Genomic DNA, 21,947 nt, shown 5'->3' on the forward strand with positions numbered 1-21,947 from the left:
GTCGAAACGAACTTATGTCTCAAATAGAGCATTCACAGGAGAAAGTCTCTGAATGGGGTAGACGACACTTAGTCCAATTCTGCTCCTGCACAACAAAAAAGTCACCAATGGTCGTATATCCTAGTTTTCAGGGCACCTCTTTAACAATCCCCTCCCAGCATTGAAATACTTGGCGTAAACATATCGAGCGAAGTCCAGTTCCGATGTCATCTAGAGGGTGATGCCAAGTAAGCCAAGTCGTTCCACATGAAAAATATACCATCCTCATAACTTTGATGAGTGGCAGTCTTCCACCGTGCTTTTTTCGTGTAACTTTCTGCCGCACTTTTTAAAATTTGGAATGCACTGTCACGAGCACTATTTCCGGACCTATGCGACCTGAAAACCTTCAAGAAGAGAGCATATTTCCTCTTAAAAAGACCGGCAACTCACTCTTCTGATAAACTTTACAAAAGCTCTTCCAATAACCTTCAAGAAAACAGAAAAGACAAGAGAAATTAGTAAAAGATAATAGAATAGCTGTGATTTTTATATTCAAAAATTTGCTATCTGCAATGAGGCATTACTTATAGAAGTCGCTTGCATTTTTACACGAATAATCGTGCAAGTGTTAGAACCCAAAGGAAAGGATAGACACGTACGCCCGATTGTTTTAACACGTTTAAGTTCTGGTGAACTCAAATAAACAAAATAATCTGCAATAAGCGCATGTTTTATTATTAATGTGCTATATGTTATTATTTATTCCGTACAATAAAGGTCTACATTGCTATAAAATCGTTATTTTAAGCCAAAAAAATTACATACATTGCCATGCATCCAGATTAAAAAAATAAATGGTCTACAATCTACATTCAGCGCCGGACCCTTGTGAGTTGTGGTACACCTAATTAAAGAATTAGGCGCAAATGCGCTTATTTCCATTTGCTTACGTCTAGGAGTTGCATTTTGTTTTAAAAACTTAAGAAAAATAGAGATATTTTTCTCAAGTTTTTGTGGCGTAGTGACTATTATAAGTAATAAATATACGTTAACGTATACAATGTATTAGTATAAGAACCTATGTATTAGGTTTCGTTAACCGAGAATGTAGTCTTCTTTGTCCCAACGTCATATTTTTAAAACAGACGATTTTCTTTCATTTTTAGGGTTCCGTACCCAAAGGGTAAAAACGGGACCCTATTACTGAGACTTCAACGTCTGTCCGTCTGTCTGTCACCAGGCTGTATTTCAAGAACCACTATGGCTAGAAATTTTCAAAGAGTGCGTATTTCTGGTGCCGCTATAACAACAAATACTAAAAAGAATATTACAAACATACAAGATACGCGCTAAACACATAATCCTCCTGGCAGTCGGGTAAAAACAAAATAAACACAAATTACAAAATAGGCTCCCATACAACAAACGCGACTTTTTTTGGTCTTTTTGGCTCGTCATCCATAATGGCAACATGTAGACATTTTAAATTTTCACAATCCTGAATTATATGTGTACTTTTATAATTTAATAATATAATTTGAATAAAATAAATAATCAAGGGGGGCCATATTATAATCCCTTATCCCATACAAAAACCATATCTTTTCCCTACTTTTGCTTTTTAACGGTACGGAACCCTTCGTGCGCTAGTCCGACTCGCACTTGTTTGCTATTAGTACTTGTACTAGGTAATATGTATTCTGTGATATTAGGTCAAATTGAGGCAATATGCAACAAGGACACTCTTAGGAATTAAGTGTCAGTCGTCCATTTTTAGCCGAAGAAATTTACAAGTTACCAGAGCTATATCAGATCGATGACTATGACCGCTGTCTCTCCCGGCCCGGAGCTCTGTACTGTATGGGCACGTTCCGTCTGACTGCGGACCGGCAGGCGCCGTCCTACCGCTACTACCGCATGATCGAGGTAATTATACATAATACAAGTTCTAAACTGCCGGAGCTGTATCAGATCGATGACTATGACCGCTGTCTCTCCCGGCCTGGAGCTCTGTACTGTGTGGGCACGTTCCGTCTGACTGCGGACCGGCAGGCGCCGTCCAACCGCTACTACCGAATGATCGAGGTAATTATACATACTTAATACAAGTTCTAAAACTGCCGGAGCTGTGTCAGATCGATGACTATGACCGCTGTCTCTCCCGGCCCGGAGCTCTGTACTGTGTGGGCACGTTCCGTCTGACTGCGGACCGGCAGGCGCCGTCCTACCGGTACTACCGCATGATCGAGATATTTCAACTTTTTTAAGATTATTCTAATAAAATTGTTATAATATTTTTACAACGAACTGGACTCGGTTGCAGGAGTACTCGTCAGATCCCTTGCACTTTAACCGGCGGCTGCTACACCGCGGCTACTGCGTTTCCAGCCGCTGCTCCTCCATCGAGTCCAACTCCTCAGAACTGTTCTTGAACTGTGTGCGGGAACATGAGAAGCAGCTGGGGATGGAAATCTCGCTCGAGACCCACAAGTGTGACGTCAATTCAGACCACTTGGAGCAGTCAAAGGAAAATTACGATGAGGTGCTGCTTTGGGTTGTTGGAGCTTTTCTGTGTCTCAATTTTCTTGGAACACTATACGATACATTCGTAACCTCCGAGAAGAGTAAGTCAGTTGTTAATTTTTAAAATTTATTGCGATTTCCCCCGTTAATTGACATCGTAAACTTGGTAACTCCTATCAATAAAAAAAAATAACATTGTAAGAGTTAAATTCCTTAAAATTTTTCAAAGAAACATATCGACGGGTGAAAGCAGAAGTGGCGTATCTCGAAAAACCCAACTTTACAGTAGAGCCAAAAAACTTAAAAAAAAAATTCATAACTTCTATATTTATTATTTATCAACATAGAACTCAAAAATTTGAACGTATTTAGTAGTTAAGTCTATTGTGGTATTTATATTAATCTGAGGCCTATACGATGAGTTTGTTCAAATTGTTATAAAGTTGATATTTCATTGATTTTTAATAAGTTACGACAAAATATTTCTCTATTTTATGCAGCAGAAATGTTGTATCTTTGAGAGGAAATGTATGTAGACAACTTAAAAAGGCAATTTTTTTTGAGCGACGGATCTGTCGTATCTTAAATATAACATGCCCCTACAAATTTCATTTCGCCGTATCTTGTTTACTTATTTAAATTGCATTACAACTTCAGCTTCGGGTACGCCTAAGCAAGCCCAAAACCCTACTCTTCCGCGGACCCGGAAGGACAGGTCCCCCACCTGGAGCACGACTTCTTATCGGAGAGATGGAGGTCAGGATGAGTCCAACGCTTAAATGTCTTGGACTCATCCCGGACGGGAAGTAGACATTCGGCCCACATTTTCAACAGTTGGGACCGAAGGTCGTGAGGTCGGCGTCAGCGCTGGGCCGGCCTCTGCCTAATATAGGAGGGCCCAGCAAAGCCTGCAAGCGGCTATACTCTGGAGTCTGTTGGAGTATAGGCCTGTACGGTGCCCTAATTTGGGCAGATTCTCTCACCGCTCGTAAGAATATATGAGAGGCCCAGCTGCAAAGAGCGCAGTGGGTCTTTGCGGTGAGAGTCCCGGGCGGCAGCCACTACCCTGGTGGTAAACCCGCTGTGGGAGCTTGTTGCGACGGTCTCTGCCGAGTTGCACCTCCTCGTTTCAGAGAGGTCACGGGGCGAAGACCTACATTGGGAGGAGCTCCGGCGGGTCCGAAAGCTGGGATTGCAATGGCTATTGAGAAGGTGGGGTGAAGGCCTGGCGCAGGCCCAGTACGGTTAACATACTGCTCAGGCTCTGCATCCAGTTTTTTTTTTTATTAAATAAGGGGGCAAGCGAGCAAACGGGCCACCTGATGGTAAGCAACTACCGTCGCCCATGGACACTCGCAACATCAGAAGAGCTGCAGGTGCGTTGCCGGCCTTTTAAGAGGGAATACGCTCTTTTCTTGAAGGTTTGCAGAGTCATTCCAGAGTTTTACAGTACGCGGCAGAAAGTTATGCGAAAAACGCACTGTGGAAGACTGCCACTCATCAAGGTGATGAGGATGGTATGTTTTCCGCGTGGGACGATAGCGAAAAGTTGCAGGTGGTATGATTCCGACCAATTCCTCAGAGCACTCCCCGTAATACAACCGATAGAGGATGCAGAGTGAAGCTACATCTCGGCGTAATTCTAGGGGGTCCAAGCTGTTTGAAACACTATGGCAGTCAACAATTCGAGCGGCCCTTTGTCCAGAGGGAGCAGTTGGTATTTTGGCGCCCCTGCCCAGAGATGAGAACAATATTCCATATGAGGCCGAACCTGCGCCTTGTAGAGTTGTAGGCGTTGGTTCGGACTGAAGTACTGTCTCGCTCTGTTAAGAACACCAAGCTTCTTCGAGGCTAATTTGGCCTTACCCTCAAGATGATATCGGAACTGGACTTCGCTCGATATGTTGACGCCAAGTATCTCAATGCTAGGGGAGATGGTTAAAGATGTGCCCTCGAAGTTCTTGCGGCGCCGCAAGAGAAAACCCCTCACCTTCCGCCTTGCACAGGTACTCACTGGACACGGAATATTTCGGTGCGTACTTGTGTAATGTCGCCAGGAGGGAGCCAAAGCCAGTCTGCCATGAGTGCGGTGCTGCGGAGGACACGGCCCAGTACACCCTCGAGGTGTGCGATTGTTGGGCCGTGCAGCACCATCATTTTTAGCGGTGCTTGGGCGGGACCTCTCGCTCTTGAGCATGGTCCGCTGCATGCTCGAGAGTGATGAGGCCTGGTAGGCGGCGGCCCCTTTCTGCGAAACTGTCCTTGCGTGCGAGAGGATGATCCATCCTCCGTTCCGCTCCGCTTGCGTAGGATGGGAGTGCGGAGGTGTCGTTACGCGAACCTCCAAACTTCTGTCTAATCCGGGGCTCCAGGTCAGGATGGGAACCGGACCGGCTTAGCTAGTCCCGGCGCCGAGGGGAATGCTTCAGTTTGCCGAAGCGTTCCCTTTTTTAGAGGAAGTCCGGTCGTGGAGGGAGTCCTGTGTTGACATATCCAAGACATCCCTCCGTATATGGCTGAAGACAAACCGCAGGTGGTTTAGTGGGTAAGAGTCCCACATATCCCCGGGGTGCTTCAGCTTAACTGACGCACATCCCCAACCCGGGGCACCCATGGTGGGTTGCCCTGCCCATCAAAAAAAGACCCACTCTGCTTTCACTACACTTGATTAAGCTTCATTTATGACACGAATAAACGTGCATTGATACAATAGTGTTAAGAATACAGCAACAAACTCGTTTTTTCAAATCCACGCTCGCGCATCAACTAAAAGGTGGTAAGAACGGCGTATAGGGAGCGCCGGCGAAGGTATCATAGAGGGGCAGGAGGGAGATGAAATGGCGTTACTTATCTCTGTACACATAGCTTAACTGGCTGGTTGTAAGTATAGGTGTAAGATTAAAATTATGTGTTTAAAATTTAATAACTTTTTCATACCTATTCATAAGTATGAAATAAATTGTCGTATCTATAAAAGTACACAACATTTCCCGCAGCGAAATTGTCGTATCCTTGAGAATGTTGTATTTTAGGCGACAGAAATGTCGTAACTCATTGAAATCAAACTCGAGCGTTAAAAAACCTGTGTCGTATCTTTTTCTAATTTCTCACGCATTGCCGTATCTATCTTAAAAGATAATTTCAGTTTTTCGTCTAGTTACGACAATTATTTTTAAGGTCTGTGCTAAAAGGTGGTAAAAATCCATGGTCTTATCTTTACTAAAATTTATCGTAGAAAGACGAGATATAGACCATTCGACGCAGATTTTTTTTTATACAACAATCAATTAAAAAGTGATTTTGGCTAAAATTCAAATTACACCACTTCCGCTTTTACCCGTCGAATTATCAAAACGACTTTAAACAAGTAATTTCGTGATTTCTTATTTAAAACTAACCGAAATTTCTGATCCATCTGTCCACTCTATCTATAAGCACTTCTGTAATGGTGGTGTTTTATTTAAATATAATGTACAAAATATTGGCAATCAAAATATTAGATTTGAATTATTATTTCTTTGTACCTTCCCCATTTTCAGAGAACAAATTTCTGTTGGCTTGGTCTTTGCCGTATAATTGGGATCGGCTAACCAGATCACATGCTGTTGAGAAAGATGGCTCGTCCTCACCGCTACTACTTATTCAAGGAACGAGGTAGACTTATTTCGGTTTATTTGCTTCTTTTGGATTTATTATTAAACATAATTACTGATACAATTTTATAATTTCAGGTTACTCATGAGCGTCATTATTATTAGCAGCCATGTACTAACAATATCACACCACCTGTTTATCAACAATCCACATGGTTTGGAAAAAGTGAGATGTTCAAATATTTTATATCGTAATAACCACCAATAACGTAAAAGTGAAACCATCTGTCTAATCGCTGATAATTGATATAATATATTAGATAGCTCTCGCAGTTCCCTTGCGCAAAAATTCGGTTATTGTGCGGCAAAATATATACAATGTACATTTTTCCGGGATATTCAATGTCCTTTCCGGAATTCAAAGTATCTCCATAACAAATTTCATCAAAAGTGGTTAAGAGAAAAGAATACAATATTAATATGGAAGTATGGACACCATAGCGCAATGACTATAACAGATCTACCAATACCTATAATAATTATTAACCATCACTCTCAAAATTCGTATATAGCTCTTTTTTGCCCAGCATTCTTAATGCTGTTATCATTATTGCATAATATTATTATATCAGTATTGCATGCAGCATGGTTTATTATAACGGTTTTAAACATAATTTCAGGTGTACAAAATGCCTATAATGATGATTTTAAGAAACGGATCCAATTTCGTGCAAATGTTTGTGATGATATCAAACTTTCTGTTCACCTACAGCTTGATTCAGATATCGAAACAAAGAAAAATAGGGTTCCTACAATTACCAATATTTATGGCACATAGAATAATTCGGTAAGTAAAAGAAAAAAATCGTTAAAAAATGACTAGTAATCCGCGCATCATGCAAAGCGCTGTTATAAGCATCATGCAAAGCTGACTTATTGAAGGGCCCTAAGGAATTGGTCTGTTTTCCAGATTATTGCCAATTCATCTTTTGGGGGTGGGCTTCGCAGCGTCGTGGTGGCGCTACACCGGCGACGGGCCGCTGTGGCCGAACCTGGTGCTCCAGGAGAGCGACATCTGCCGCCGCAAGTTCCTCTGGCACGCACTCTTCCTGCACAACCTCGTAGACAATGACGACCACTGCTTGACGCAGACCTGGTAGGTACTTTGATTTAAAGCGATTTGATACTTGATGAGTGTCCTTTAAGTTCCAATATTTATTTACTTGCTTTAGGAAACAAATTTACTAACCTGAAAATTCAGAGTAGATTAAATTAACTTAAGTTTAAAGATAAAAGTAGCTTCTTTACAAAACGGCAGCCAAGCTGACCATGACAAGTTTCAAAGATCTAAACGTTATGTAAATTTAATTTTCCGAATCAAGTCTTTTAAAAAAATATATATTTAACACAATTTCCTTATTCAGAATAAGGAAATTCAGCTTATCATGGTCGCACGTCGAGCAGATACTTAACTTGTGTAACTTTATTCAAAATTTATAAAATATAATAAAAAATTAGATAATACAATATACAATGTATGCTTTGCTACGAGTATTAGCGTTGAATTCCCACAACACTATTCGTCGAATAAAAATACGCCTTTGATTGCAGAGGCTACTCTCTCATTCCAGGTTTTTGGCTGTGGACATGCAGATGTTCATCGTGGCCAGCCTGGTGCTGATCACGCTGATGAAAACCGGACGAAAGCCTTTACCGATTCTGTCCGGTCTGTTTGTTCTGTGCGTTATTATGAACGGATGTCTGGCATACTATTTAGGTTGGAAACCCCCCTTACATATAGTGAACCCAGAGTAAGTGTAATGAATAAGGTAGATATTTAAGATCTAGATGAGTTTATCGGAATTTTCAATCAAATTAAAGTGTGAGCATAACATTTCAAAGATGCGCTGAAAACATTGACTTTTTTTTTATTAAATTTAATTTTTTTATTAAATCGGGCAAACGAGAAAACGGATCACTTGATGGTAAGCAACTACCGTTGCCCATGGACACTCGCAGCATCAGAAGAGCTGCAGGTGCGTTGCCGGCCTTTTAAGAGGGAATACGCTCTCTTCTTGAAGGTTTGCAGGTCGTATTGGCCCGGAAATACTACCGGTATGACGGTTGACAATAGTTACAAAGAGGAGTCCACACCGCCCTTTTTCCATACAAACGTTGTCCCCAGTTTCCTCCCTGGATAATTCATAATGCCGGTAGAGTTATGATTTTTTTCCTGAATATCTATGGCCAAAAATAATTAGCATGTCCCTATGTTGTCATAATTTTATTATTAAAAAAGATAACGTCCAAAAACCCAAAAAATGGCCAGATTTTCCTCTGTGTTCAAACACCCAGAAAACAAAACTGGCTAAAATATACAAAAAAAATAAAATATAGGAACACAGCTCAAGCCTTGCTGTAATTCTTAATGAAAAAAGTACTTAAATCGGTTAAGTTTTGGAGAAGGAATCAGCGGACAACAAATCGAAGATTTTCTGTTCTTTTATTAGAACTTTTGTCGTGTTGTCTCTATCGCGCTCTTCGGTGGGAGACTTGAGATTGGTGATACAGCAATACATTTTCAAATACCTATTTTCTATTTCTCTCGCCCCTGGAGTATCTTCTTAAGGTCAAAACTAAAATAATTTAAATAATTGTAGATTAAAAATTCCTATTTTTCCTGATGACGTGATGACGTGATGAGGGAAGGTCATTCAATATGTTTTATTTCGATGATTTTTCAGAGGTCTCCGAAATTTATTCCGTGGTTCGAGAACGCTGCGAAACTTCTACATTTCGCCGTGGGGCAGTCTGCCCGCCTGCTTACTCGGGATCATGATGGGATACGTGTACGAAGGAATACGGGAGGGCAGACTGAACTTCAGTAACAACACGGTAAAGAATCCTCGTTTGTAAATGTTTGATAAAATCAGTTAAGTACTCAAATTATTGCTGTAGAGAAGTTTAAAATCAAAGAAGTAAACCTGATGATGAACTGTGTAATTTGGTCGCGTTTTGTCAAACCCAGCCGACAGGATGTCGATGAGTTGAGATAATTCGACCAAATGACGTAGGTCTGTCAACTGCCTATGAATCAATTTTTTCGATGGTACATACTGCATAGTCCTTGCCACGAAAATAGACACACGATTTGAGATTTTTTTTTTATTTAATTTATAGTCACGTAACTTTCCTAGTGGTTTGGACAATTATAAGCACAAACACATTTGCAGCTGTTCATGTGGTTCTCTCACATGTCGCTGCCGCTGGCGTTCTCATGGGTGTTGGCGGGCAGCTGGGTGTTCCAGCAGCAGGCGCCGCTGTTCAGCGCCCTCTACCTCGCGGTGGAGAGACCCGTCCTCTGCGCTCTGCTCTGCGTCCTCTTCATTGGAATGGTCACCAACGCTGATAGTAAGTTCAGCTTCTTTTGAGCACTTCAATGTCATCTTTCATTTATTTCTTACATACTTCTTGTAATATTTTAGTACCAACTATTTTTATTTAATCTAAAATTTGAAAATACATGTAACTTGACACTAAAATGTTACTAAAAGAAGTATGTAAACTTCTTTTAGTAACATTTTACTTCTGAGAAGTAAGTTGCTTCGATTATACAAGTAACAATATACCTGTCTCACTTCCATACAAACGGTGCGAAATAGCCGAGATAATATTATTTAGCTACTATTCTAGAAAACAACCTAATTTCAACCTTTTGCATTGCGTTTAGCGTTCATAGTACAATAACTGTCTGCCGTCTCGCTTCAATCTGCCAGCTTTCTTTTGTTTCTTAACTAATTAAGTACATATTGTTTAAGCTAATGTAAGTATTGTTTAAAATTATCTGCAGCTGATATTATATTTTGTATGTGTGACTGTTAACAAATTGTTATAACTAATAAGATACGTAGAATAATATGCAGGTGTGTTATTCTACGTAAGTATAGTACGCGATGGTTTACTAGGTAAGTAACTAAAAAGAGTGAAATTATTATTTTTAACAAAAAATTAAAACCGACTTCGAAGGTTGCCAGTTCCAAAAGTTTCGAATATTCTGGCAGACTGATGATTCAGCTATATCTGGTACCGACTTCAAAATGATGAAGATTGAGTACAGAAATAGTTGATTTTTAGCCGAATTCCGAAAAAGGCACTATTCAATGGCGGACTTACCAATAGGCTAAGCCTAAGGGCGTTTGTGCACTACACGGAACTTTACCGTCCGGCGTTCATAACTTTCACGTTTGCCATATAAATAAGGTAGGAAATCGAGATGCCGCGCCGCGCCGGATGGTAAAATTCCGTGTAGTGCACAAACGCCCTAAGAAGCCTAGGGCGGCAAATATTATAAATACCGTAAAGACTATAATAATAATACTCCCCACACCGGTTTCGGTGACGGTGGCCGGTTTCATTGAAACCAGACCAGGTACGCAGGAGTGATTTTATAGTGCCAAAGTGTGTGCGCAGTACACAAGAGCACTCTCTATTCCTTTACTCTCATAACCCAGGCGGAACCCTTCATGGGCGAGTCCAACTCGCACTTGGCCGGTTTTTTTATCTTACAGAAATAAAAAATCCCACCAAAAACATTTCTTGTAAAATATTGCCGAGACGACCACATAAGGTTTACCCTGTGAAAAAGATATGAGATCTCATGTAGAGCCAATTAGCTTCTAAATCTAAATGGCCTAACTCTACTGACCCTAACTTAAACAAATTCTATATACCAGTAAATATGTAGGGTTTCGCCGTTTCGCTACCGCACAAAGTGAAACTCAACAGCAAAAATTTTCAAAAAATGTTTTTGGTGGGATCTGATTGTGAACTAAACTAACGTATTAAATTTCAAAGGTCAGTTATAGGGGCGGCAAAAATTGAATAGCCTACAGGCGGCAAATTTGTAAATCCGCCACTGGCACTGTTAGATAGGAAAAACTATTTAATACTTTTTAGTTCATTCATAATATTATAATATGGATGTTATTATTGTTTTTACCTTGGAAGTCGGTTTTAAAAATTTTGTTAAAAATAATAATTCAAGTTATAACTTATGCCACTTGTACTCGTTAGTTATCTTATGGAAGCTCGTGACATGAACTACTATCATTCTGCAGTTTATTTTTTCAATACTGTATGCAAAACCAAAAAAAATATTTTGTTTGTTCGATGTTTCAGATATATTAAGACGCGTTCTGTCTTGGCGCGGAGCTCACGTGCTGGCCCGCCTATCACTGCCCGTGCTGATGGTGCACTGGTGCATCATCAAGGTCATCGTGGGCTCCAGGAGGACCCTCACCGACTTTACCCTCCTCAATACTGTGAGTATGCTCTGGTGACGCCTTTGCATAAGGACTTCTTTGGATGCCACCGCCTATGTTAATCTTCAGAATCTCTTCATCTTGAAAATTAAGGGGGGGGGGGGGGGGACGGACTCCTAATTCAGGCTTATCACAGCATTTCTGCTGGTAACGGGTTATCATATTAGATTCAAAAATAGATTTTGACCCGTGTAACATTAATAATCATTCATCACTGTATCGATCTTTCATTAACCCATTTTATTGTTTTTTTTTTTGCAGGCGATAGAGACGTTGGCGACTTGTGTCTTCTCCTACTGCCTCGCTGTGCCCCTCACGCTTCTCGTGGAGATGCCGCTCATGAAGACCTTCTCCTCCATGCTGATGGACTGAGTCTGTCTCGGCCGATAGAGACGTGCGCGATGTGTTTCTTCCCCTACTGCCTCCCTGTGCCCCTCACGCTCCTCGTGGAGATGCCGCTCATGAAGACTTTTACCTCCGTTTCGATGGTCGTCTAAGGCAATTGAAAAACTTTTTTTTTTTCTGTGACTCGCTGGTATCTCGCTCGACACCGACAACCATAATAAGTACATAATATTAGTGTAGATATAATTTAAAATGTTATTTCGGACCGTTATAGAATTAAGAACTGTGTATTTGATAAGTTATTTAGTATTTAAATTATTATAGTTACCTATATAATTAAATGGATTTTCACTACCACAGAAGTAACTGGGTATTTGGTAATTAATAATTTGGAATTGTAGTTCCAGAAATATCCGAACACAAACATAAAACATACATATTGTTACGGACACATAGAGCCATCTAGCCACACCAGCGCAACTTATTGAAGAAACGCAGACAGCGTAAATCCGCTATTGGATACTAGATGGCGTTAAGCTTCTCTCTCGAAACTCGAAATATCCCATACTTGTTAACGCATATCGGGTTTATTCTGGGATTTTCCGGAGAATTCTGAGATTCGATCCGGCCCGTATAAATAGTCGCAGACAGTCGGGCCGATAACTCAGTTTCGTCTGAGCGATCTTCGAGACGACTTCGAAGAGAAAACAAGTGATCAATAGTGAGTGATTCTAGTGAACCTACGACTTGGCTACGACCTAGGACAGTGAAAGTGCTAAGTGATTGGACCTAGTGATTGCGTTTGGACCTAGTGCTTTGTGGGAACTAGTGTTTGTGAATAAAGTCTTCAAGAGAGTCACCAGGTCTTTCTCTTCAGATCCTCGAACCTTAGCACGTAACAATATATACATACCTACATACATACATACATGCACTTTTGAAAGGGGAAAGCCCAGTCTCCATAGTGTCTCAAGCTCAATGTGGACATCAAAAAGCGTATAAAAATGGAGTGTTCTAAAATCTTAATAGCATTAGATATCTGAAAAAAAAATTAAAATGGCGCCATTATTGTAGAAATATATATTTTAAAATTTTTGGCTATTTTATATATTATTAAAATGTGCATGAAAGGAAGATAATTCAAGGCCTTTTTCGAGTTTTTCAATCCTACTAATATTATAAAGGCGAAAGTTTGTTTGGATGTATGGATGTATGGATGTTTGTTACTCTTTCACGCAAAAACTACTGAACGGATTTTAATGAAACTTTACAATATCATAGCTTATACATCAGAATAACACATAGGCTACAATTTTAGCCGACTTTCAAAATTTTCAACGATTACTCCGCCGTTTGTTAACCGATTTTCAAATTTTTTCTTTTGGTATATAGGGTATCATCCCAATTTGGTATTATATTCACAAAAATGGTGATCTGATGAAGGATCCATAAGTAATCGAGGGAACTCTTAAAATTTATAATAATAATCATTTATTTCGGACAACACATCCATAAGTATTAGTTATTAAGTTAGTAACAATTTTTCTTAGACTAAGTTAGTAGTGTTAGTGGTAGTGTTAGTATTGTTAGTTACAATATTTTATCTTAAAAATGATGTTAGTAAGGTTAGTTGTTTTCATTTTTCATAATAAGTTGCACCTAGCTTGAGGCGCATGCAGGCCTATCCAATGGCGCAGCAGTGGGGAGTACCACCTGCATGCCAACGCGCTTAGGATTGTGTTGGGGCTAGCCTGGAGCCTGTTCATCAACGATGCGCATCTTTTTCTAACGATTGCATAAAAATCATCAACGCGCGCCTCCGCAAACATGCCGGATGCGCTACAAAACCTGGGCAGCCGCATCACTACCCTAAACGCGTCATTAAATTGCACGCGTAGCGCGTTGTATGCCCTCTGCGTATAGCTGGTCCAAAGGCTGCACGTGTAAAATGATTGGCAATAAGCCTTAAACAGAGTTATTTTTACTGGTTCACTACAGCGCGCAAACCTTCGGGCCAGCATATTACAGCGGACAGCCAACGCCCTACGCTCCCGCTCTAAGTCTAGATTATCACTTAGGTTGTCGGAGACCCAGTGGCCAAGATATTTAAACTTTGTTACCATATTCAGTGGTGCATTACATAACGTAGAGGTTCTTTATGTTCGTAGATTTTATTACCCGACTTAAATATCATAAAATCGCTTTTATTTGTGTTGTATCGAAGACCATGGGCCTCCGCATAACGTTCGCATATTCTCAGCAGCTTCCTTAAACCCTTCATTGAGGGGCTCAGCATGTCGAACCATGTCATCTGCGTAGCTGATGTTGTTGACACATACACCAGCCACGTGACACCCAATCCTGGTACTGCTGAGCTCCTCAATGAGGGAGTTTACGTACAAATTAAAAATACGAGGCGAGCTGATCCCCCCCTGTCTCACACCGCACTCCAGACCAAAGGCGTCCGAATAGGTATTAACCCACCTAACCACGTTTTTCTGATTACCGAACCAGAATTTAAGAAGCGAGATAATATCATATATACATTATACACTAGTATCACGACGTAATTTTTCCCACAAAATATTATACGACACCATATCGAACGCCTTTGATAGGTCTAAATAGCAGGCGTAGACTGGCGTTTTTCTTGTTGTGTAATATTGGACAGTTTACTTGAGACACAGTATCGCAGTTTCGGTTGATAAGCCTGGTCTAAAACCGAATTGGGCAGCGTTTAGTTTTATGCTATTGCTCAGCTGCTTGTCGAGCAAGCTGTCCAATACCTTAGCAGTGACTGATGAAATGTCGAATCGCTAATGAAATAGGCCTGTAATTAGACATGTTTGCCACATCGCCAGTTTTGTTCTTTACAATTGGTACAACAACGGTATACATTAGGTCTTTTGGTAAATAAGAATGTTGGTTTTAAATGGTCGCTAGGTGGCGCTACAAGTGTTTACATCGTCTCCGCGAACTATTTCTTTTAAAAATAATAAAATCAAGTATATAAATAACAGTGTTACAACAAACTATTCTTTGAGTGACAATGAGCAAGTGAAAGTATTATCCATTCAAAAATTAAAGTGTATGTGAAACTAAGTCATGTTGAAACTATAAACCATTATTTAACAATAAAATCAAAATTAACTGGTATAATTTACAAAAAGTGCGTGAAATAGACAATCACAATAACAAACAGGATTTTTACAATAGTGAATTAAGCATACAGTGACAAAAACAATATTTCAAACACAAAGTGCAAGAACAAAGACATTTTAAAATCATTAGTTGTCATAACGGTCATAAATAAATTGTTTTAATACTAAAAAACTGCATAGCACTGCCATCTAGTAACCGCTAAGTGAAACATAAACATATAGTTTCTGTACTCTCATCACCAGGTGGCGCTAATTCTGATATCAAGACAACTGCCATCTATTGGCAAGAAAATTAAACAATAATACGACCACTAGATGACGCTAGTATCACAATTTGATTTTTAAAAATGGAAATCAGTAACATTACTTTTAGAAAACCGCAACTCAGACGCGGAAAATCCGAAATAGATCTTAGTACATTAAATATAGACGACACATTGGCAAGCTCCACTGATCTAAACCTATCCTTAAGGAGTGTTCCAGAATTAACCCAAACGGAAACACCAGAGGTGACAGCATTAAAACAGAAAATTGAAATCCTAGAGTTAGAAAAATACAGCGCAGAAGAAGAAATTACAAACCTCAACTAAGAATGCTCAGAATTAAAAAAAATTTAACGAAAAAATAAACAATTGGAGTTTTTGAGAAGTATTATTACTACTGCTACTCCAACCAGAAACAACAACTACAAAAAATGTCAAACACCAACTCTTAAAAAGATAAATTATCTAAGAACAAAACCTCCGTTTCTAACACCAGTGAACCTTGCCCAAACAAGATATTCAAATGAAAAAACCAAAAGCCAAAACTTACCTAAAGAACCAATTTCCCCCAGGAAGGTTTCGCCAGAGTTATTAGTCCAAAACATTGCACCACACTAAGGAGAAGATCGGAAATATCATTTGCTACCCAGCACCAAAATATGACATCGACCGAACTCTACATCCCCGGCTCTACTAGTTCTAGTACTACCAAGAAGAAAATGTATATTTTGGGAGACAAACAGATCAGAACATTAGAGGTTTAGCATCACAAGTCCTCTATTATGGGAATAAAAAATGAAGACCAAACCTATGACGTGCTCGGGATAGTACTATCTTCCGCTACTAGCAAAGACATTCTACAGTACTGTGAGAATTTAAAACTTTCATTAAAACATGAAGACATTGTGATCTTGTCAGTAGGAGCGAACGATAAAAATCCTTACATTACATTATCAAACATTAGTAACATTTTATATCTACTGCGTCATCATACTGTCTTCGTTATAGATGTTATTTATAATGCATATTTAAATGTAGACTTATTAAATAGTAAGATAAAATTAATAGTTAAAAATTTTAAAAATTGTATATGTATTAAACTTCATGATGTTCATTACAATCTAAAAAAACATGAAAAAGCGTTAAATAGAATAATAAGCTTAAAGTTATATGTTGAACTTGAGTATATATAGAGCTAACTAAAAAATGTACAAAGAAAACATTTAACAACAATCAGATAAATAACAAACATACATTTAAAAATAACATTGATCATAAAAGAGGCACAATACCGTTTTATTTTCCACCTATAAATAAAAATAACAATTGTATTTCTGATAAAGCCGAAACACACAAAATGTTATCACCAAAATGCTTTTTTCGATAACCAAACTACTTTACATTTAACTCTATTACATCAAAATATTCAAGGAATTTTAGGTAAATTAGATAAGATAGAGACAATCTTTCATGAATTTCAACCCAAAATTAATATCGACATAATGTGCTTTTGTGAAATATTTATAAAGAGAGGCTCGGAGGCTAATCTACAATTGAATAATTTTCATGTATCGTTAATTTTCACCCGTCCACATCTGCGTAGAGGAGGAACATGTCTAATGGTAAATAACAAATATGAATCGAGACAGATCAATATCTCTCCAGAGCCAGTTCTTTATAGATTCGAATATTGTATTAGCGAGATACCTAGAGCTAACTTAATAGTCCAATGTCTCTACCGAATACCCAAATGTGATACATATTCTAAAGATGCTCAATTCTTTTTGACAAAACTAAACGAACTTCTTACTGCTCTACAAAAAAATATGCTAAAAAACACTTGATTGTATGTGGTGACTGGAATCTCAATATAATAAAAAATGATAAATATTGCAAAGAGTTAATCTCTACATTATTAAACTTTAACCTACAAAATCATATAACTAAACCGACTAGAAATATGTCCTGCATTGACTTAATAGCCAGTAACATTTCATTCGCAAAAGCTGATTTACACTACCTTATGCTATCCGACCACGAAACCGCAAAAACTCTGCAATTTGAAGTAGAAGAAAATGTTAAAAACTTGCACGGGAAAGTCCCAATTTACTGGTTTGAAAAAAAAATTAGACTTAAGCACCGAAAATATTTCTAAATTTATACATTGTATATCAGCCCTATCATTTTCCGAAGTTTTGTCAGAAACTGATACACAAAAATCCTTTGACATTTTCCATGACTTGCTCGTACTTTTTCACAAACTTTGTTTTCCCACCATTACTGTTAAAGTAAATAGCAAATCTAATAATAATAAATGGATTACTAAAGGAAGAAAGAAATGTTGCGTAAAAAAGAGGTCCTTATACATTAAATACAAAATGTCAAATAAGAATAAAAATGATAAAAAATTGTACAAAAACTATTCTAAAATTCTTAAAAATTGCATGCATAAATCTAGGAAAGTTGATAACATAAAGTACATAAAAAAAAATCTACTAACAAATGCAAAGCTTCATGGAATGTGATTAAACAAACAATGACAAACAATAGAGCTCTATCAGAAATAAACACGATACTAGATGAAAATAATGAAAGTATCACGAATCCTACACTAATAGCAGAACAATTTAACATTTTTTTTACGCGACTTAATAAAAATACTGACATATTACAAAATAATAATAATTGTAGGCTACGGGAGGAGGAATAATAAAATTCTGGATGTACGAGTAAAGTCACGGTATATTAACGGAAGACCACAAATATGTACACTTCAGATAAAACTAAAATAGACTGCCCAAAATCCGCCGACAATTCTCTTTTATATCATAACACGAAAAAACAGTTGAATTCCGAGGCGTCGCTTCGCCATAGACAAAACATAACTTAGTTTCTTTTTTACATTTCTTAAAGGTGCAGTACGGTGGAGGTCGCGTCGCCAACATTCCCCACCCCAGTGCTGGAACAGCTGCACTCCTAGCCCATAGGTACACATGCGACGCGGGCCGCAGAGCGTCTTAAAATTCCAGCCCTAGTGCGAATGTCCACCACTCTGACGCGCTCATCTTTCCCTGGTATGACCGCCTCTACTGTTCCCCGCAACCAACAGTTTCGCGGAGAATTCGGGTCCACGATAAAAACAAAGTCCCCTACTTTCAGAGGTGTCTCTTCCTGGGTCCATTTGCTCCTAGGGATCAGCTGCGGCAGCATCTCCTTTACCCAGCGAGACCAAAACATATCGGCAAGGCGTTGCGCTATACGCCATTGCTTACGTAAAAATAAATCGGAGTCGTCGAACTCCCCTAACACCGGTAAATTTGACGACGAACCTAAAAGAAAATGATTAGGCGTGAGGGCCTCCTCCGACCCTGGCTCCACGCTCACATGCGTTAACGGACGACCGTTCACTATCTGTTCGACCTCAGCCATCAGTGTGAGTAGAACTTCCTCACGGGGGGTGCGCTCATTTAATATGACTTTAAGTGAACTTTTGACAGTTCGAATGAGGCGCTCCCATGCCCCACCCCAATGCGGACTGGAGGGAGGTATAAAGGTCCAGGTTGTGCCGTAATTAATCGCGGTCGACTGTAATGTGTTGGGACTTAAATTTTGAATAGATTTACGAATTTCGGTATCGGCGCCTCGCAAATTCGTACCGTTATCAGAATACAAGTGTAGCGGCCATCCTCGTCTAGCCGCCATCCTACGGAGAGCCATTATCAAAGAGTCCGTTGTTAAAGACGATACGATTTCAATATGAATGGCTCTGACAGTTAAACAAGTAAATAATACGCCGTATCGCTTTTCCCTTCTTCTACCGATTGCAATTTCGATAGGACCGAATAAATCGAGCCCGCAGTAACTAAACGGTCTTTGGTGATGCGCCAAGCGTGCCTCCGGAAGGTCACCCATTCTGGGTGGTTTGGGTTGCGCTTTCCTAATCCTACAAAGCATACATTCGATAGCTACACGCCTCACGGTCGGCCTAATATGCAGAATCCAATATTTCTGCTTCAAATCGTTGACTACTGTCTCATGGTTACCATGGGCAGCGCGAACATGAAAATGTTTGACAATAAGGCGCGCGACGTGGTGCCTGCCGTCGAGTATGACGGGATGTTTCACACTAACCGGGACGTCGCGTGCCGCGTCGATGCGGCCACCGGCGCGCAGGATTCCATGCTCGTCGAGAAACGGAGACAAGGTAAGTAACCTACTTTTCTTATTTACATAATTATTATTTTTCAGACTATGTACATCTTCGGGAAAACTCTGTAACTGCGCATATTTAACTAACAGCTGTTCAGCCTTAGACATTAAGTCACCGTCGATAGTACCGGTAAGCTTCTTACATTTAATATCTACAAACGAAAAAACTATACAAGTAGACCTAAGTAACCGTAGCCACGATGAGAAACGCAGCGGATCTGGCACAGCAGGTAGATTGTTTTCGACTATGTGGACTGTATTTACAAACTCTAGATCTACCTTATTGACCCTCGGTACCAAGAAATCTGCTGGCCATAACGACTCATCGCTATACAAAAAATTCGGGCCACGGAACCACTCGCTATCGACGTTAAAAACGGAAAAATCACAAGAATCTCTTGTGGCCAGATCTGCGACATTTAATTTGGTGGGTACATACCTCCACTCGTTAATACTAGTTAGTTCATCTATCTCCCCTAGACGATGTGCAATAAAAGCTTTATAACAGCGCGCGTCGTTCCGAATCCAATGTAGAACCGTACTAGAATCACACCAAAAATATCTATTTACAGGTTTCATAGTGTGCTCCTTTCCTATAGTGTCGGCGAGCCGAGCCGCGAGAAGCGCAGCTTGTAGTTCCAAGCGTGGCACCGACGTAAGTTTTAAGGGAGCCACTCGACACTTACTGGCAATAAACGCAACGCGAATATTATTATTAGACATCCAGCGCCAGTAAGCGACAGCACACATAGCCTTAGTAGACGCGTCGCAAAATAAATGCAATTCTAAATTATTGTAACCGCCCGAAACATAAGTACACGCGTCAGCTGTTCGTGTCCTTGACCCGGGCGACAGCGGTCGACACACAGGAGCGCGCGCGGGCGCACGCGGGGAAGCGAGGGGCGCGCGGGGAGACGGGGGGCACTCGCTATTCGGTGCATCGCGTACATTCCTAAGACTATTTACATTTTCAAAATAACGCGGCAAACGTATCGTTTCGACGCGTTTTAAAATTTGCAACCACTCGTTCCACTTATTATTAATTAATTGTGGAATATCCTCATCCCATTGAATATTACTTCGCCACGTATCTTGGAGTAATATTTTACCTTTTATTGTAAAAGGCGACAAAAAACCGTATACATCAAAAATTGACATAACAACGCGTAACATTTCGCGTTTTGTAGGAGTTTTAATCCCGTTTATAATATCCACCGGAATACGTTTAAAAGAAACATCGAAACCTAAACTATCCTCCTTCGGGTGCCATATTAAGCCTAAAGTTCGTTCACCTTCGTCCATATGATCCAGATTGAACTTTACCGCGGACGCACCGAGCGACTCGGTCGGTAGGCTGTCTAGTACCGCGGCGCTATTACTAGTCCAGTTCCTAATTTCAAAACCACCTTGACTATGAACATCGATTATGTTTTTGGCGAGTTTAATCGCCGTGTCCTCGTCTTCTACGCTATCTATGTAGTCGTCTGCGTAATGTTGTTTACATATCGCGTAAACGACGTCCGGCATGGTAGACTGAAATCTTATTGCGTTTGTATTTTTAATAAATTGAGCTATAAATGGTGAACAATTCGCGCCGAAAATCAAGGACGTCATGACAAAAGTTTTTATACATTTAGTTACGGGATCTCGCCATATAAACCGTAGCGCGTCTTGATCTTCGCGTATAATTTTTATTCTAAGAAACTGATCTTTAATATCAGCTGACATGGCAACTTTCTTTTCCCTAAACCGTAACATAATACCGAATAACGACATAAGGAGGTCCGGCCCCTGTAGTAGGTAGTCATTGAGACAAACACCGTGACTTTTAGCGGCTGCATCGAACACTAAGCGCAGCTTCTTTTTATTAGGGTTGTCGACCCCAAAATGTGGTAGGTACCACGTCCGTCGCGCCGGCCTATCCGTCGGCAATTCCTGTGCGAAATCGTTATCCAGCAGGTGCTGAATCCTATCAGTATACCTAGCAGCGAATTCAGCGTTATTATTCATTTTCTTTTCGACATTAACTAATCTATTTACAGCGTGCGGAAGCGACTCCGGCATCCTACTATGTACATTTTTCCACGGCAGCCCTACGTACCACCTCCCGTCTATGAGCGTGGCCGTCTGCTCCAGGTGGGCGACTGCACGGGCGTCCTCGGCGTTCTCTCGCGGCTTAGTACCGATTCCCATTGACTCTAAAGTGAAAGAACGACGGACGTCTTCCTGGATCTCGCGCAAGGTAAGTTCGGCAGCCGAGGGGACGGCAAGGTCATCGCAGATGAGCAGCGCTGAGTGGGGCACGCGAGGTAAGTTGGACACAAAACCATGAATACACCAACCTAGTGGGGTCAGTGTCGCGTAAGGCTCGTTAGGTCTGCCCCTAATAATTTTAAGCGGCAACAACAAATGATAATTATCCTGACCTATCAAAATATCAGGTTTACACATTCCGGTAGCAAAATTATTATTAACTTGACTTAAATGTTTATATTTACAGAAATCTACAGACGTTAAGTTTTGCACCGGTAATCTTAACTCATCTATGCT

General features: G+C 40.1%; 1 protein-coding gene across 1 annotated transcript; it reads left to right on the plus strand.

The window, feature by feature from the left end:
* The first annotated feature begins 836 nt into the window (after positions 1-836).
* LOC121728250 lies at positions 837-11,807 on the plus strand. Its single transcript, XM_042116391.1, has 12 exons — positions 837-870; positions 1,760-1,908; positions 2,306-2,606; positions 6,045-6,159; positions 6,237-6,324; positions 6,779-6,945; positions 7,069-7,254; positions 7,730-7,909; positions 8,843-8,993; positions 9,332-9,509; positions 11,277-11,419; positions 11,681-11,807. Exons 1-12 carry the CDS (start codon positions 837-839, stop codon positions 11,789-11,791), a joined length of 1,803 nt encoding a protein of 600 aa, XP_041972325.1. The 3' UTR covers positions 11,792-11,807.
* The last annotated feature ends 10,140 nt before the right edge of the window (positions 11,808-21,947 follow it).

This window comes from Aricia agestis, chromosome 6, assembly GCF_905147365.1.
Source record: "Aricia agestis chromosome 6, ilAriAges1.1, whole genome shotgun sequence".
Taxonomy (NCBI): domain Eukaryota; kingdom Metazoa; phylum Arthropoda; class Insecta; order Lepidoptera; family Lycaenidae; genus Aricia; species Aricia agestis.

Excerpts from the sequence above, each read along its gene's own strand:
- LOC121728250 (XM_042116391.1), top strand. The coding sequence starts at position 837 with ATGGTCTACAATCTACATTCAGCGCCGGACCCTT. Across the intron at positions 1,909-2,305 it reads GCTACTACCGCATGATCGAG|GAGTACTCGTCAGATCCCTT; the intron begins GTAATTATACAT and ends ACTCGGTTGCAG. Across the intron at positions 6,160-6,236 it reads CTACTTATTCAAGGAACGAG|GTTACTCATGAGCGTCATTA; the intron begins GTAGACTTATTT and ends TTATAATTTCAG.